Raw genomic sequence first — 18,672 nt, 5'->3', positions numbered from 1 at the left:
CAGAAGGTAGTACACGACCATATGATGCAGCAAAAGCAGAGTGCAAAACAAATTACTTTATTTCTCCACGGAATCTGATCTGCACAGCACTAAGCGAAAAGTGGAACAATCACCAGAAAGCAGGACGTTTGCTGCCGTACTGAGCTCCACCCAGGCTACTTATAACTTTGTGAAGTTCTGACACGACCAGTGAAATAAATAAAATAACAACAATGCCTGGAAAGAAAGTTTGCATTGTTGGATCAGGAAACTGGTGAGTTAGATTGTAATTTGAGTAGTCTACAGTCGTTAATTTAGCTACACCTCCGTTTATTTAGATTAGCACTGCACTGAACCATGCAATTCAGTAATTATTTGTCTCCACCAAATGTACTCGCGTTGTTGTTGCTGTACAAATCCACCTAATATTTATTTTTTAAATAGTAATACTCAAATGTATGATTAAGTTTCAACCTACGCTACTTGGGACTAACTGTCAGATTTAAGACTAATTTGTGAAAGATTACTTAACAACCAGCAAATGACTTCTTATTTCCATGGACTCGTACGTGGTGTTGGAATTACTGTCCTTGGTCTCCTGTATCTATCAAAGTTACGTTTGGAATTCAGGAACAGTTCAGTAATTTATGCGGGAATGAGCGCAGCGAGCTGGATGGGCCAGTCTATAAAAGGGCTTATCAAAGCGCTTCCCCTTTGCCCTGTATTGGTGTAATACCCAAGCCTTGAAACGGTTGCAAACTCATGAGCACGGTATTGCAGTTTTATCTTTCTCTTTATTTGAACCTTTACTGCATTTAATCCATTTCCTATCACAACACTATACGTTTGTTTTTAGGGGATCAGCTATTGCCAAAATTATTGGCAAGAATGTTGCAGGATCCAACAGATTTGATCCCATAGTGAACATGTGGGTTTTTGAAGAAGAGGTTAATGGCAAAAAGCTGACAGAGATAATCAACAGCGAACATGAAAATGTGAAGTATTTGCCGGGACACAAACTGCCAAAAAATGTGGTAAGACTTCTTGAGCAACTCTGCTTGTCCTGTAATGTACAGTATGAGTACCCATGGTGCTGAGGCAGTCAACACTTTCACTTATGCTCCAGAGGCTTGTTGCACAGTGTTTCATAACAAAGAGCGTAATGCCATTGATTGATGAAGGTGCCCCATGCCTAAATCCTTGTCAACTGGACTAAAGCTTATTCAGCTTTGATTACATTTACTGTTCACTCTGGTTTACAATCCCAAAGCAAACTGATCCAGGTAAAAACACAAACAGTTAACATTATTTTCCCTGAATCACTTGGTCGGTGTTGTGGAAGTAATCCATTACACTTACAAGTTTCTAGAACAAAACTGTAACTTGATACAGTAACTTATTTTGAAAAACATGCAACTAGTCAAAGTTACAAATAGTTACTTATCAAGTGTGGCCTATTTCTGCCCTCACAGACTATACCTAATGAACTACTTAATGTCGTCATAGGTAAGACAGTCCAAGACTAGGGCTAATCAGGCTCTGTGAAGCCAACAGAATGTATATTAGATCTTGGCATCTATCACAAGTAGGTCTTCTCTCTGCATCATATGATGTAAAATCTCAAATGTCCATGTGCAATATAAGTCATACATGCAGTTCCCAGATTTAGCCTTTAATTTCTCATTCGCAACAACATCTTACCTTAATTAGCCCTGATGGCAAAAGAAGGCTTAGATTGTGAAACATGCAGGAACTGATGCTAAATAGTGTTTCATAGACTTCCAGTCATAATACTGTGTAAAAGTACTGACTAATTTACATCTACAGTGGATTAAAATAAAAAGCTATAAATTAATTGCTTTCAGTGTACTTCACTGGGGAAAGCGTACTTCTAAAGGATAACTTTGCCAGTCAGTTGCACTGGAACACCATAGCTGCATAGATGCCCTTGACATTCATGTTGTAATGGTGATGAATGACAAGTCAATTTCTGTGCTTGTCGTTTTTCAGATTGGCTTTAAATTATAGAATTGCAACAGGAAGTAAAGTCAAAGTTTAGGGGAACGTTGCTACTGATGTGAGGTGACCCTCTCCTGCACACCTGATCCATGTTTGTTTTTCTTTTTTCCCCAGGTTGCTGTCCCAAATGTAGCTGAAGCCTCAGCTGGTGCAGATATTCTGGTCTTCGTTGTTCCTCATCAGTTTATTTCCAAACTATGCGATCAGATCAAGCCCAAAATCAAACCAGGGACATTTGGAATATCACTCATTAAGGTTGGAAAACGGGCACAGTATTTTCTGCTAGGCCCTTGAGCTACAAACTTAAACCATAACCGCAATTGTATTTAGTCTTTAACTAGCGATCTGTAACCCTGTTTAGCTGTCCTGAGAGACTGAGAGCCCTGTCTGGAAGTGGGGGGTGTCAGTCCGCTTCCCTCCACCAACTTCAATATGCTGCTTTAATTCCTGACTGCAGGGTGTGGATGAAGGTCCTGATGGTTTAAAGCTTATCTCCAACATCATTCGAGAGAAGCTGGAGATTGAAGTCAGCGTGCTGATGGGCGCCAATATCGCTAGTGAGGTGGCCGATGAAAAGTTCTGTGAAACAACCATAGGTAATCCATGTAGACATGGCTAATCCTGCTAGCTAAAACTTTAACTGCATGATTGATTACTTGTAATATAGAAATAGCCATTGTGCTATAAAAAGCATTGCTTATAGCTGGACCTCAGAATCCTTACATGGAATTCAAATGGAACATTTAAACCATTGTCAGCATTTTAATGTACCCCTCTTGGCACAGACATGTCAAATGTATCACTTCTCAATACACATTTGAGGCATAATTCGAAATAATATAGTCTAGTCATGATTAGAGGAACCGAATGAACTGCTTCTTTCTATACAGGATGCAAAAATGTGCAGCATGGTCAGATTTTTAAGGAACTGTTTCAGACGCCAAACTTCAGAATCACAGTGGTGGAAGAATGTGATACTGTAGAGCTCTGTGGTGCTTTGAAGGTGAGAAGTGAACTTTACCAAACATTATTTTTTTAAAAATTATTTTCTGCGCCTCCTCGACACTGAGACTATTTAGTCTTCCTGTAAAGTGGCTTGGTGCTAAGCGAGTGGCTGCCCTTGTTTCACTCTGTGTTTCCCGGCGTTTACAGAACATAGTAGCAGTTGGCGCTGGATTCTGTGATGGGCTGGGCTTTGGTGATAACACCAAGGCGGCAGTGATTCGCTTGGGTCTGATGGAAATGGTGGCCTTTGCAAAGTTATTCTGTAAAGGGACAGTATCCTCTGTCACCTTCCTGGAGAGCTGCGGAGTGGCCGATCTCATCACTACCTGCTACGGGGGGCGCAACAGGAAGGTAGCAGAAGCATTTGTGAAAACAAAAAAAGTAAGTGCAATCTGGGACATCTGGAAATGGGTACATTTCACTCTTTGTCTTCTAAATTCTCTGCCAATTTAGGAGGTATGGTGTCTGACTCATTGGCATAATATTGCAAGATTACATCCTGATTTGAGCTCTATTCCTGAGCTTTGTTTTGTATGCTGAATGGGGGGAAATTCTGAGCAGACATCTGTATTGATTCTAACAATGGATTTTCCTATCTAGTCCATAGAGGAGCTGGAAAAAGAAATGCTTAATGGACAGAAGCTGCAGGGTCCCCAAACATCAGCAGAGGTGTACAAGATTCTCAAAAATAAGAATATGGTTAACAAGTACGTGTTATAAATTATACATATATCTATATAGCTTGCTTAAATACTTTCTAACAGAAACAGAAGAGCTTTGAGGTATTTCTCATATACTGTAGATTGTGAAAATTGTGGCTGAGATACAAGTAAACATTGAGAGTGGAAGTTCTGTTTAAATGGCCTGGCTGAGCTTGTAAAAAGCATTGGAAGGCGTGTATCTGACTGACACATAACCTGCTGATACCTCAGCGAAGGGGGGCACTTGCATCTGAACTGACTTGGCTGTGTGCCAGCTTAATGTACCAAACCCTGCTGGCCTGCTTCCAACTAGGTGCAGCTCAAGAACAAGAGGGATGTAGTCATTGTGACACGCTGCCAGTATGGACTTGCCCTCTAAAGGGATCAGGTGTGAAAGAAGTACAGTGCCAGACTCAAACTTGCAGTAACACACATTGGATGTATGTATGTGTCTATATATATATATATATATTCTTTCTTTCTGCAGATTTCCACTGTTCACTGCTGTGTATTTGATTTGCTTTGAGGGCAGGCCAGTCCAAGAGTTCATTACTTGCTTACAGAACCACCCCCAGCACATGTGACCAGGGGAACACATGGTCCTGCTCCCTCCTCCTCTACCCACTCCATGGTTCTCTCCTACATTTTAAATGCTTTGTACTTTAACCATTAAACCATTTCATTGGACTACTTACTGCCTTTTTTTTTTTTTTAGAAGAAGAAACCGCGGTCATTCAAACGCTAAGAGATGTCCATAAAATGACATGAAAGCCTTATGCATTTTTTAACAACACAAAACATGGAACTTACAAGAATTCCAAAAACAAAGTCTTTTGAAGATGCTCTGCTCAGTTATGAGTAACTTCTCCATCAAGAATTTAAATGATAAAAAATGCCTTTTCACTCTTGTGCAGTGAGAAACAAGTGTATATGTTCAGTTGTAATGTTTGATCAAATTCAGGTTCCCATTATTGTGACCATTCCCAACGCAGAGATCCTGGTCACCACCAGATTCTGAAAACCTCAAGCATTGTGTTACAGAATATATGAAATATGAGTGGTTCAGAATATACAAGTACAGAGGATAAGGTCCTGGACTGGAATGGGCTTTGAAAGCTACATGTGAAGCAGTGATCAATAAGTAGAAAAATGCTCACCAGTACTTGTTGTTATAGGGACCACGTACACGCCAATATGCAAGTATTTCATTACAGTAATCTTGATTTTCAACTAATTAAGGGCACACACTGTTTCAAATCATTTATTTGAAATATTTCCAACATTCACATTATTTTGATCACTTCTAAACATAGTACATACAACTAGCTACAAATTTAAAAAATAATAAATGAGTCTCAATGCAAAGAATTAGCCCTTTTTTCTAATGCAAAATAAGCAGAACAAAGAGGCAAAATTCACCATTGCAGCATCTCTTTCTCTAAAGTGAAATCCTGTGGAAGTATTTATTTTATTTATTTATTTTTTTTTTTTAAAGCAAGCTCAGATTTATCTATATAAATGTCTTTGGTCTCATTACATAGCAGACAACTAAACCTATGACTGGAGTACAGTGCCCTTGCAGGTTGTTATATACAAAGCTCTGGTAACAGATTCTGGAGCTCTATACTGTACTGTCTTTCACAGCATTCAAGGTGCTTTACAACAATACAATAGTGAACTCTCTCCTTGTGTCTACTTTCTTCTAAAGACCTGGGCTCAGTTGCAGAAGCTTTGCGGAAGTTCAGGTTTAGCTCAGTTAACGTACACATCTTTTCTCTTTGCTCAAAGCTGTTTTTAAGATGCTGCTAGCCAGTACTGCTACCCTCTTGGTGGTCAGAATATAGGGATTCCACTGGATTTGGTTGAATACAAACCTTTAAGTATGGCAGATTGCCTGGAAACAACTATAAAATGATCCCCTTGCTGGTAACTGGTGTAAACCCCATGTTCTTCTAGATGCTATCCAAACTTGGCATTATGGAACACTACTGAAGCATATTGTATTCCAAAAAGAATGTTGTCTAAAGAAGACATTTCATTAGTAAAATAAATAAAACATGTGACTTAAAAGATATGTGCAATTAAAACAATTTCAGTAGTTTTAAAACACTGTAGATATTGGGAGTGTAAATAATACTGTGCAGATAAATAAACACCAGGTCATAGAGCTTTATAAGCAGGTGAGTTTGAACAAAATTGCAGAGTAACTATACTGGGTAGAACTAATATTTAAAAAAGCAGCAACAAAAAGTTTACTGAAATCCCACTGTTATGTGCATCTATGATAAAACCAGTGCAAAAATATAACATTAACATTTTCAATATGTATACACATTGAGTCCTTTTTGGGTCCTTGTTCATACAGAACTAGAAAGGTAACCAAATATATTTAGTGTTCAATTCACTGCAACAATCACTGATAACTAAAAACTGCTTAAAAATAAGTCTAACTCAGACGTACAATACATTTCTTAAGATGACAGTTCTGTAGGCACCCTGGCACAGGAACAGTACATAAGGCTTACGCACAACACTCAAAACGTTTAATTGAAACTCTATTTTCAGAGTGCTTGTACAGTAGTTTTACATACGACGCTTTGCAGAATTCAACATTGTGTTAATTATGTTCAGTGCTAATAAATGGGCATAACTCATGCCGAGTGTGTTAAAGGGGGCATGCTTAAGAGAATAAATGGGCATTATTATAAAAAGAGAGTGATTTTCAGTACAGTGATTAGGCATATTAGACATAACAAGAGGGGATGCTCATAATTGGTAGGTTTGTTGTCTTAGAGCTTGTACAGTAAGCTATACTGCACAGTTATTGAAGGGAAACAAGCTGCTGTACCAACCTACAAACCCTACATTTCTATATAATGTCCTGCAAAATGTTACCCCCGTCTCTTAAAAGTCAGGAGTATTAGATAGTCTAGAAAATACATCAGTATATGTATTGTAATGTTTTATATAAAATGAACACGATCCTGTATAAGGACAATATTCACACTGAATACATTTTCTTCAAGTAAAAGTGCAGCAAATGCTGCTTTTTTCTGCTAGTGCACTAACTGTTGTCATTTAAATATGCATTTTCTTTAATTAAAAATTTGAAAAAACTGTAAAAGTTACATATCCCTATTTACAAATATACAGTGCCTAGATTTACAGCCCCTGTGCTATGCCCTATAATAGTGTTTCCACTTGAAGCTGATATTTATGATATGTCAATCCAGAGTCACTAAAATCTGTGGTCTGCAGGTTACATTTCAAATTATACTGCAACAGCAATGAGACCTACAGGAGTGATGATCAAGGCTCAGCCACTGACTCACTCTGTGACCTTGAGCAGGTCACTTAACCTCCTTGTGCTCTGTCTTTCGGGTGAGACGTTGTTGTAAGTGACTCTGCAGCTGATGTATAGTTCACACACCCTAGTCTCTGTAAGTCACCTTGGATAAAGGCTTCTACTAAATAAACTAATACTACTCTTTTTGTTCTTCACTGGATATTAAAGCCTTGGTATTCAACCCTTTAAAAGTCCTCAGACTAAAAGCGTAGATGCATCGAGATACAAAAGACACTGTTGAAAGCATGTTAAATAAATTTAAAAAAAGCTGAACTGCCCAGTAATGCTACACCTTCACCATACAGTACATCAAACAATTTGGTATCTGCAATCCTGACTTCTGGATGCCTAACCAAATCTAATAACTATATATACTCCAATAAACTTTGTATTATATTCAATCCAGTAATCAGGTACGACTCAAATAACTCTGACAAATATACTCAATGAAACACATTCCAGCAATGTGTGTGGGGGAACAAGTAGCACCAAAACAACTTGCCTCCTAGGCTTTACACCTTAAATTATACTGAGGTATCTGTCTTGTGCTATATACAAGACAGTGGCACTTCATAATTTGCTAGTACACTACAAGTAGTGCAATGGCTTTTTCCAGCAAACCTTGTTTGTGTTTTTCAGGTAGAAACAACTCTGCTTCTTCTCAAACCAGTGGCAGTGTTCTGGTGCAAACAACGTAATCCAGTCTATGTTCCCATACCGGGGGTTTAGTTCCAGGCACACAGCAGGAATCCAGCGAGCAGGGGGATGAGATTGATCAGGAGCAGCCACAGGGTGACCACCAGGCTGGAAGAACTGGAACACGGATCTGCACAAAGCAGCAGCAGCAGCAGCTTGTTAATTGTGTTTCACAGCATACTGAAAAGCATCTGATTTAATGGCAGGATAACATTTCAAGAGACTCAAAGAGCTAAATACGCCACCACTTAAATCATTAAAATAGATCCCATTTTTTTGGTGTTTTACATATTTTTTAAGCCAAAAATACACAAACCAGATTAAACTTTCTAATCCACATTAGTATAACTACTGTAGTTGTTATTCAGATCATTAAATATTTCATTTTTGTCTCAAAACATGTTATAAGGCTGGAATATTACAATATATTGTGAGATAGCAGGGAGGGGGTTAAAATCCTTCCCTGCTAAAAACCTTGTGAGAATGCACATTTGGGTGTTATGGGGTTTAATTGGGTAATTGTTTTATTGTTTAGTAATCCCCTGCACCTAGTGGTAATTGTAAATTAGAGCCAGGTGCAGGGTATTTAAGAGAGGCAGCCAGTCTGTTCCAGGCTGCTGCTGAGAGAAGAGCCCGACTGTGTGAGTGAGCAGTCGTACTGAGGTATTGTGTAAGGGTGTGTTTTTGAATGTTTGTGGCAGGTAAACGGTTTAGCCGTCCTGCGTGATAGTTAGGTTCCTGTTTGTTTAGTGAGTGCTCCAAATAGGAGCTAGGTGTTTGTTTTGTGTTTATTTCATTTGGTGTTTATTAAAAGTGAGCGCTGTTTCAGTAGAATCCTGTGTGTTGAGTCGTGATTCGGAAGGGAGAAGAACCCGTGAGAGCCTGTGTGGCAAGCAAAAAGGTGACAATATATATATATATATATATATATATATATATATATATATATATAACAAAAGTGTGTAACGTCTTCATGCAGGGCTTAAAAAAAATAAAAATAAAATGGACTGACCATGGTGACGCTCTTAAATGATGTCATTAGGTTCTTTCAGTGCTTTCGATTCAAAGGGAATTGTCGGCTTTTAACTGGCCAATTATCATCATGTATGTTTTTCCTCATCTCAATTTAAAACTTTTAAACCTCAGCATCAACAGTTTGAAGAATTGTAACAAGAGAGATTTTTTAAAAAACCCTACCTGAAGACTTTACACACTATTGTTATGCTTATGTGTTTATATAATGTGGATGTGCATTGGCCACGCAAAACTCACCTTTTTACAAATTAAAATGAGACAATTTGTTTTTAACTGAAAGCACTTTGGAGATTATACACACAGTTCAAGTTTAATTTTGTTATTTAAAAGATTCTATATATATATATATATATATATATATCTTATATATATATATTCTTATATATATAATATATATATATAGAGAGAGACAAATGAGCAATCTTTAAAAGTTACCTATTGGAATGCTTCTTGACTTATTAAAGGGAGGAGGATCCCGTTCAGGAGGACACGATCTGCAGAATTTGAAACAAGACGGACAGACCAAGCTTCCTGTGTACACCCAGCCACTCATCTCCACGTTGATGGTCAGTAACTGTCCGGCACGGCTGCACAAGTAGGCATTGTCCTGAATCCACACCGTCAGCCCTTGGGAGGAACAGGAGATCTAAAAAAACAAACAAGCCAAGCTTTAGTAAGAGAAGGGCCACTTCTGTTTCTTTGGTGCATTGATCTTGACCCTTGGTTTAAAGACATAAAGACTAGATTCGTGAATGGATGTTAAATGTAGTGGCAAACACATTTATTGGGAAAAGGATTACATACTTGGCCACCTTGAGCCTTAAGGGATGCCGTCATAGCTCAGGGATGGGAATAAGACTTCCATTGCACAGCAGTTTGAACCATTCCACGTTTTACTATCAGACTAGTTATTAACTCTTATATACTTGAGGTTTGTTACCTATAGGCTAACAAAAGGTGGCTAATGAAGCTAAAAGTAAAACCTGAAATGTATCCAACTGTATTTCCATACCTGTAGCATGCCAATAGGTGCACGTAATGGATGTTACATTATCTGATGAGGTGTGTTGAGTTCAATGAACAGTACCTTGTAGCAGCCACTCCCCCAGTCTGGGTAAGCCACTCTTCTTGTGCACTGTTCCATGACAAAAGCAGACTCCTGCAGCAGGCAGACAGAGTCCGGGCCATACTTCTCAGCACCATAGTTTCTAGACTGATCTGGTGTTGCAAAATATTCAATAATTCCATTCAGAATTAACAGAGCTCACTTGCACAGAGTTGCACAACCTTCTGCCATGTTTTATGTAAATTCTTAAAGGGTCTACGCATTTTAGGATTTTCTACTTAAAATCTGTGAAAAACAAAGTTAAATAAAAAAACAATCCGACTACATCAATGAAAAAAGTGCAGGTCGGTTAAAAAAGGGACCAATGAAATCAATCGGCTAATTCTGGAATCATCTGTGTTTCTGAAATCATATTCTTATAATATCAAACCAAAAACATCATCTTCCTTCTGTAATACACCTTTAACTCAAGCTACTGAACCCCACGTGGGCTGGAGTCTTTGCCCATCTGACCAGTAGGAGTTGCTGCAGTGCGAGGAGGATGGCTGTGCCCAAGGCCAATGCAGAGCTCACTATGGGTCCCCAGCCAAGATCGGCAACTTGGTGTAATAAGGATTTGAACAAAAGCTTCTGTGACTCACTCTGCACTCCAAACAGCTCTGCCACCACTGTTTTCACTGTGCCACTAACCTGGCTGGTTTTCAGCAATTCTACAGTTAGAACTACGCTGGAATTCCCCACTCAGATGCCAGCTGAATTCCTGGTTGAATGGGCAGTAGTCAGCTATCTCCACTGCGCCACCGTAGTAAGGCAAGTCTTGAAAAGGGATGCCAGGGATGACATCGAAATACTGGAGACAAAAAAAAAAAAAAAAAAAAAAAAAAAAAAAAAAAAGTGCTAGTCGCCACAAGGAAACCAAGTGATTCTCAACAAGCAGCAAGAAATCAATACCTAAATACTGTACCTGATACTCTGCTGGTATGTTGTTCACATACTTCTGTAAATTGCACACTGCGACAGCCATCTGGTCCTGCCTGCATGTGAGCTGTAAAGGATTGCTCCTCAAAGCATCACAGAACAGTGCAGCTTTCTGCTTCCTAGACAAAGAAGACACAGGTGGGGGGTATCATGCATTTGCCAATCAGTAGTTCTTAATCTCTTGGTTCAAATTACTTTTTTAAAAATATTTATAAAAAGCTGTGCTAAAATGGAGAAGAGATTGTCCATATCTGGGATTTAGCTTAGTTATAACACACAATGTTTGACATCTTTCCAAGCTAAGTTTTAACAAAAAAAAGTGACCTTGTATCAATTTTCACCTTATTACAGGACTTACGTGTGTCTTTGCTGGTCCATCCAGAACTTGCAGCTCTTCATTACAAAGTCACAGCCCATTCCTCTTCCCCAGTCCAGCCTCTCTGCCATGCTGTAATTGGCTCTGTACCATCTGCAAATGCATGGAACACCACCAGCATTTCATTATACATTCAAAGAAGTAAATTATTTAAACAATGTTGGAAAAGACAAGAAAAAAAACAAAAAACTTTTAGTTGCTTCTGCTTACCCAGTGTCCTCCATTATTGCTAAGGTAATCCTTGAAAACACTCTGTTCTGTGTGTGAGATCCTGTCATAGCCTCATTCTGGAGAAGACGAAACAGCATTAAGAGTATTTAAACTTGGCACCTAAATGTCAGGTGTTGTGTTTTTTTTTTTTTTTTTTTTTTTTTTTTTTTGAGAACAATAATACATTGAACAAAAAACAAATATTTCTAAAACAAAACAGGGTAATTAAGCATACATTTTAGCATGTTTGTTTTTATGGCTGATCTGTCATGGAATATCATATATATATATATATATATATATATAAATAAATAACTTAATGTCTATATCATTGCCATGGAAGTGAAAATGACATTTACAGCTTCAAAATTGTCTGCATTTTGTGAAAAAACACAAAACATCCTGCACTTTGCTGACATAAGGAAACCAGGCCACATAAAAGCCAATTATGTTTTTTTTCAAAAGAATAGAATTCTGTCATTTTCACTTCTTAATTTACCCTAGCAACACAGCGGTGAAACTGAGCAAACACTTAGACTGAACACAGCTCAGAAAACATCAATCTGTGTTGCTTCATTTTCAGCTGATTTCACCCTCCAGTCGAACAAGGCACTAAAAAGTGAACTCTCTGGCAGTAAGAAGCTGCTCTTTTGTACTTTACTACATGACCACAGAGCTAGGGTTCAACAGCAGCAGTTACAGCACCTCCAGCAATCTTTTCTCCCAGTGATTGAGCTCAGTCCCCAAGCCACCTTGGTTCTCAAGCTCCATCCCCTCCAGGATTGGGCAGTCAAAATGTTTTCGGGCTTCTTCCTATAAATTACACATGAATAGGGCTTTCACGTCTTTTGTCAGGCTTATTGGACACTTACATTACTGTACCTCAACCAGGAAACATCCCAAGCATGTTTGTTTTTATGGCTCATCTGTCAGGGACTATAATATTAACAGCTACAACCTGACTCAGCTAAGCAATTAAACATCTGACTAGAATGTGACAGTAATGCAGAAACCAAATCTAAAAAACATAATGCAGCATTTACTGTTGTTTGACTGCCTGCATACAGTATAACAGAGATGGAAGCAAGACCCCTGTTGCATAGCAGTTGGATCCATTCCCGGTTTTACTAGGAGCTTGATAAGACACACCTGAGATTGTTACATACACATTGTGGCTAATCAGGCTCATATTAAAACCTGGAATGAGTTGAACTGCAATGCAATAAGAGGCTTATTTCCATCCCTGTATAATCATACGTAGAACCATATGTTTTGTAACATGAAATATTGAATGCTTACAATGACTCGAGGAGTTACAAGAAGGAGCACTTCATGACGCACCACCCTGTTGTCACGGATATCCCATAACCTTGATGCTCTTCTCACCACCTGATCACTCCACTGGTACAATCCCAGACTGTAAAAGAAATCAGAAGAACTGCCATACACTTTCCAAACAGTTTCATTCTGGGGGAAATAATATAGAAATCCACCTTTAAATGTTTTATTTAAATGTATTTACCTTCGATTTCAATGTTAATGATTTTGAGTGCCATCTGCTGCTCTATAGTATAGCGTATTGTATACTCGATAATATTATAACTTTGTGGAGCTAGGACATGATAGAAGGCCAATTCAGCAGCAGTAAATCTATCTGAAAGCCGGTTAGTCAGTTATTAGAGGAAATTATTAAAACTCTTAACATATTTTTGCACAAAGCTTCCAGGTCTCACAGCAGAGCTGCTACAAGCAAGTAAAGCATTTCTCATACATTTTCTGTTATCTTCAACAATATAAATATACCTCTCGTTAAACGGTGGCAGTCCGTTTGCATATCTCTGTGTCATAGGTCTTCCAGCATCATCACGATAAAATGCATAAAGCCCAGCTGAGAAACCCTGTTAAAAATACACATACATTAATTTCCTGGCCAAACCAGCCAATGGGAAGAACAATGAGGGGCCGCATACTTTACTGTGTCTATTCAGACATAAATGTCACTTGTAACTGCAGGTCAAAATTCTCCTACCCTCTTCAGTAGCAAATGTTTTCACTCATCATAGATTTTTTTAGTGTTGCTATATTGTAAGATAAAAGTAATTTCAAGTAGCCCTGATGAGAAATTCCCTAATGATCCCAGCAGTATATCCTATTTTTCACAATATTTTAATACTACCATTTGCACAACTGCAACGGCAGGCCACCTCATCTGCTCCTAATCAATAATTCTCTATCTTCAATCCTCCAACACAACACTACACAATGGCTTCACTTCTGGGAATTCCTAAACATAGCCTTACAATATTTCCTAAGAGGATTTCCACATGGCAATCTGATTAAAACTATACCTATTCAATTATTAGACTGCACACAATTAGATCAGGGCTGTCTGGAAGGTTATTTCTGGCTCAGCACTTTATACTGTTAAGGCTTTCTTACCAGCGCATGGATAATTTCATGTTTGACAGTGGACAGCATGCCTATAAAGTCATGAGGTTGCGTAGAAATCATATTTGGACACAGGTTAGCATATCCAGCAATGGGCCTAAACGAAGGAAGAAAAGGTTTGGTACTGAAACAAATGGATACTGGTGCTCTTTGTCATTTCAGTGTTAGAAGCTCACTTAAGACAGAGTATCTGTTGAATATGTTTTATTTATTATTACTATGCTTTTATACTGTGAATAGTTTAGTAAACAACTGAATGCAAAAAAATTATAAAAATCACGGTCTACTATGTCAGCAACATCCCCAAGGTTATAAAAAACATTACGAATCAGTATTATGATAAAGTAGACCCCATGAACATGCAGCTACAGAGTACAACATCCAATAAATGGCCATGCCACGTTTACAGTGTGTGGATTAACTTCTCATACAAAGCTGTAGCTAAAAATTTACGTGAGACATGCACACTATGGCTTATAGACTTCATTAAATCCTGAATTTCTAATAGCAAAAATGCTTCATGACGACCACGCCGTGGTTTCTCACCTGTCCATTGCAGCCTCCAGTTGGCAGTATGCAGCATAAGCCACAATGTTTTCCTGTCCACAACGCTCTGTGGTTAATCCACTAACATACAGCATGAAGTCCGCATCCTGGACTCCTGCACCATCAGGCTCTCCAGCAGGCCCACAAGACTTGCCATTTTCACTGCACACCTTACACTGCTGAGGAACCAAGAGCAGTGTTACACAGGCACTCCCCGGGAATTACGAAGGAGACAGGTTCTAAAAGGTCATGCCACAGCAGTGGTAGATTATTATATTGTCATGCAGTAGAAATTATATTGTTATTAGTGGTATATTTACAACAAGTTGTTGAGTAACACTATGTATACAAGAGTCTTCTAATCGCAAGTAAAAAATACAGTGCTGCATTTTGGTTTAGCTATCTGGCATTAAAAGATTGTGTAAGCCTTGAACAGTCAAATAAGCAACTAAGCCCATGGTAACACAGTTATTCTTACCTGTAGATGTTGCTCTGGCACAATGACTGGACCACACCGTGTGGTCTCAGCACACGCTCCCTGACAGTACCGGTGAGGGTCATCTCTCTTCCTCAAGTACTGATTGGTTGCACATTGCCTGTATAAGAGAGAAGAACTCAGTATCTTAGAATGCTGAACTACTTCCATGTTATATTGCTATCAACTAATATATATGGCTATGTTTTGTTTTTAGTACACAACTCAGATTACTCTGCTGTAACGTGCGTGCACGATTCTTATAAAACTATTTTAGAAACTCATATTTTATAGTTTGGAAGAGGGAGCACCTGCTGAGCAGAACTGGACCAGCCTGCTTGCGAACTTGGAATGCCTTTTGCAAATAATCAATAGCTTGAGGGAAAAGTTCATCCTGAAATCAAGATAACAGAATTAAACTTACGCATGGACTTCATACCAAACATTCGTAAGGTATTGGCAAAAATTTAAAAGGGGGTACATATAAAAAAATAAAGTTCTCAAACAGAAGTAAAATTTAAGGGTATTTACATGGTTTTACTACAGAATGACAATGAACAATGAATTTGTTTTACATTGTTGACATGCATATTATTTCAAAACCAAATCAAAGTTCATGTGTAAAAATATTTTTGGCAACCCATAATCATTAACAGATCACACATATATAAAGATGTAGGCTATTCAACACAAAATGTACTCCGAGTTGAACATAATACAGACATAATCTAGAACAGGAAAATAATTTTGAATTCAGCTCTTGGTATTTTGTATTGTAAAATGCTCCACACTGTGCCAAAATGCATTTTATACAATTACTGTTCAAAAGAATTATATCTGCAACATTGCCCGTGCCTTTCCTGTGGGTTTAGCATACTGCTGTACCTACCGTTACAAGTTTTCTTTTTTCTGGCACTAAACTGCAAAAAGAAAAAAAATAATACAAATTAACAATGCAAATATTGTGATGGCCTTTATTTGGGATAATACTGAACATTCCACAAATTAACTCTTACTCATCCACACTTGAATCATATATGATCTTTATTCTTAAGGGTTGTTCAGCACTTCTCTTGTTGATCCTTTCCGGCTCCAAATGAACTCCGTAAACAACCTGGGTTTTAAAAAAACAAACAAAAAAACAAATCTTTAAAATTCAGGGATGGAAATAAGACTCCTACTGCATAGCAGTTTCACTTATTCCCGGTTTTAATACAACCTTGCTTAGCCACAGTGCATCGGTAACAGGTGTGTGTTATTAAATTCATAGTAAAACCAGAAATGGATTAAATTGATATGCAATGGGAGTCTAATTCCCATCTACCTTAAATAAATGTAAAAAACACAGAACAACAACTGAATACGTATTCATAATATACATTCCTTATCAGTATGACAGTAACAAGTGACTGGTATTTTCCCTTTAACTCATTATTTAATATATGGCTTGAAAACAACACCTGTATTAATCATCACAGTAATTTAAGCTCACTGCTGTGATATTGTCATAACAAGGTTACCCTGGATAAAAGTAAAATAAAAAGAGCAGAAATACCTGTGTGTTACATTTGAGTATCCATTCACCTCACTACTCGACAAATGACAAACACACCTGTCTTCAGAGTCAACTTTACGTGCCTCAAACAGTTTCAAACAAACATGCTCTTTACTGTTCGTTGTTGACCAGTGACTCCCAAACCCTGCAATGCCTATATTCAATATCGCCTGCACTTAAAACACAACATCAGCCAGGCTGCTTCGTTAAAGACAGCTAAACACACACACACTCGCACATAAATAAGCCAAAATAATGTAGTGACAAATTAAAAACCCTGGGAGTGGAGATGCTGGAATGAAGATTGTAAAGGTATGGAATTCATCTGTAGACAGCTATTTGTACAATGTTTCCGTTTCAAAATCGAATTGACTTAAATATGGAGAACTTGCAATACAGAATATGAATAAGAGTGACAGGATAAAACCATTACGGAACAACAACGATTTGGTTCAAACCCTTTTTCTCCACACCCTCGGGGGCGTTATGCATTATAAAAATATCTCAGAATCACAATTATTAAATAAGCTTTTTGGCTTATTTTTTAAACAGTGTCTATTAAACAAAATACGGTTGGTTGGGGAATTGTTTATTTATTAATGTATTTGAATGTACAGTACTGTCGGTACTATTTCAAAATATAAAATGCTACTGAAAGTACATGTTGTAAAAGTAAACTAATACCGTACCTACTTTATTTGCCCTTTAAAAATGTACCGTGTCCAGTTTCGATTCAAAATGACAAACCAGCCACAGGGTGATAACTTGATGCCATCACACTGTCACTAGGGTTGCTGCGTTGATTCACCCGACCCATTTCAGCCACCGTATACCATCTTCCTCCTACCCGCTGTGAAGGGTTAGCTTACTCACCTCAGAAGGGGTTGGGACGCGGTGTTTACAGGTATGACAGTTTGCCAAATGCAATGCAAGTAAGAGACTATACAAATGACAGAATAACCAAAACAGTTTCCAGCAGCGGCTCAACCCAGCCGCCATTATCTGTGACCCCCCCCGACCGGCTGACAGGACTTGCGGTGACGTCACGGGCAAAGTCCCGCCTACGAGTGAGACACTTCTCGTAGAGTAGAGGATGCAATTGGCTACATTTCATGTATCTCTATATGGAGGAAGGAGATGGTAGCTTAAAGTAACTAAGGAAAGTGTGTAAAAAAATCCTAATGAAGCATTCAGCTTTAGGGCACTCTGACGACTTACTACCATTACTCGATTTAATAACAGAAATTTACAAATGTATTTATTTACTTTGTTTTAAGTTAAAGCAGAGCCTACTGCACCACAGATGGTCACCTGCCAATATAAGCTGTTATTAACAACGAGCACAGAAGACAAACCATCATTGATAATCTGTCAGGAAACCCATTTATTTTGCAATGCCGTCCATCCCAGTCCAGAGTAACTAAAGGTGAGTACAGAGCCCTCTGCTGTTGGAAGACTACACTGCAGAGGAGTGCATCATTAATATACAGTATTGGCACATTCATTATATAGATGCATTACTGGGGACAGTAATCCCTATTGGTACACTAAGTCTACCATAACATGGTCGCACAGTGGATATACATGACACTGCAAAATAACAGGGCAAATAAGAATGACTGAAATAAAGTATTTTTATTTTGAAGGGTTATCGTGATGAATCTTTAGGATGGTAGCAAAGGGACCCTCATTCCATAGAAATATCCCTGGTTCTGGACCAATCCACTAGTGTTGTTTCAAACAACGTGTTTTTGTTTGTTTGTTTGTTTGCTGCAGATGCTATTGGCTATTCGGGCTCCAGACACAAACATTCCATGTTTGATGTATTTTGACAGTATCCTGAAAAGAAAGCCCGTTTTGATCTCGTTGTTAAGCAGAGCTATTCAAACTGTCTGTTGCTGTTTCAGTTCGATTCCAGTAGATGGCGATGTAGGCTCCGTAGAAGATGTTGTTACGGTCAAGTGCAGTTCCGCAAAATAAATAAATAAATAAATAAATGAAGTTCATTCACGTTAAGCTTTTGATGTATTTGATAAACTCAGAACCATACCAATTTGCAAAACATCTCTGCTCTGTGCTGTTTTGGTGTTTCCGTTGTTTTTTCTTCTTCCAGTGCCAGCTCTTAACATGCCGGTACTTTCCCACGACTGTAGTTCCTAACTGCAGCATACACCACGTCCTTTACAGGGCTTTATTAGGCTTTACTACACTTTTCTATGGCAAACCTCTATGAGGAT

The 18,672-nt window shown here is 38.3% G+C and overlaps 2 protein-coding genes across 3 annotated transcripts; one reads left to right on the top strand and one right to left on the bottom strand.

Annotated features, from left to right (window-relative positions):
- The first annotated feature begins 80 nt into the window (after positions 1-80).
- On the top strand, positions 81-4,394 carry LOC121322377 (glycerol-3-phosphate dehydrogenase [NAD(+)], cytoplasmic-like). Its single transcript, XM_041262241.1, has 8 exons — positions 81-253; positions 836-1,013; positions 2,113-2,253; positions 2,456-2,594; positions 2,889-3,001; positions 3,151-3,384; positions 3,604-3,710; positions 4,192-4,394. The coding sequence occupies exons 1-8, from the start codon at positions 213-215 to the stop codon at positions 4,286-4,288; spliced, it is 1,050 nt and encodes a 349-aa protein (XP_041118175.1). The 5' UTR covers positions 81-212; the 3' UTR covers positions 4,289-4,394.
- Positions 4,395-7,093: 2,699 nt separating this feature from the next.
- Positions 7,094-17,466, bottom strand: lmln (leishmanolysin-like (metallopeptidase M8 family)). Of its 2 annotated transcripts, none has more exons than XM_041262237.1 (17): positions 17,309-17,466; positions 15,897-15,994; positions 15,770-15,800; positions 15,192-15,274; positions 14,884-15,001; positions 14,406-14,584; positions 13,851-13,956; positions 13,215-13,309; positions 12,711-12,828; positions 12,117-12,224; positions 11,412-11,488; positions 11,184-11,294; positions 10,812-10,944; positions 10,538-10,697; positions 9,869-9,999; positions 9,217-9,427; positions 7,094-7,876 (listed from the first exon to the last, which is right to left on the bottom strand). In XM_041262237.1, the coding sequence occupies exons 1-17, from the start codon at positions 17,432-17,434 to the stop codon at positions 7,776-7,778; spliced, it is 1,986 nt and encodes a 661-aa protein (XP_041118171.1). In that variant the 5' UTR covers positions 17,435-17,466; the 3' UTR covers positions 7,094-7,775. The 2 variants fall into 2 exon arrangements, with proteins under 2 accessions (XP_041118171.1, XP_041118172.1); XM_041262238.1 differs by having other exon boundaries at positions 14,406-14,581.
- Between the last annotated feature and the right edge of the window lie 1,206 nt (positions 17,467-18,672).

The sequence above is a fragment of the Polyodon spathula genome, chromosome 10, assembly GCF_017654505.1.
Source record: "Polyodon spathula isolate WHYD16114869_AA chromosome 10, ASM1765450v1, whole genome shotgun sequence".
Lineage (NCBI taxonomy): Eukaryota > Metazoa > Chordata > Actinopteri > Acipenseriformes > Polyodontidae > Polyodon > Polyodon spathula.
Note: the sequence above shows the minus strand (reverse complement) of the source record. Positions and strands in the feature narration are given on the sequence as shown.

Excerpts from the sequence above, each read along its gene's own strand:
- LOC121322377 (XM_041262241.1), top strand. The coding sequence starts at position 213 with ATGCCTGGAAAGAAAGTTTGCATTGTTGGATCAGGAAACTG. Across the intron at positions 254-835 it reads ATTGTTGGATCAGGAAACTG|GGGATCAGCTATTGCCAAAA; the intron begins GTGAGTTAGATT and ends GTTTGTTTTTAG. Across the intron at positions 3,002-3,150 it reads AGCTCTGTGGTGCTTTGAAG|AACATAGTAGCAGTTGGCGC; the intron begins GTGAGAAGTGAA and ends CGGCGTTTACAG.
- lmln (XM_041262237.1), bottom strand. The coding sequence starts at position 17,434 with ATGGCGGCTGGGTTGAGCCGCTGCTGGAAACTGTTTTGGTTATTCTGT. Across the intron at positions 15,801-15,896 it reads TATGATTCAAGTGTGGATGA|TTTAGTGCCAGAAAAAAGAA; the intron begins GTAAGAGTTAAT and ends TTCTTTTTGCAG. Across the intron at positions 9,428-9,868 it reads GGGGGAGTGGCTGCTACAAG|ATCTCCTGTTCCTCCCAAGG; the intron begins GTACTGTTCATT and ends TTGTTTTTTTAG.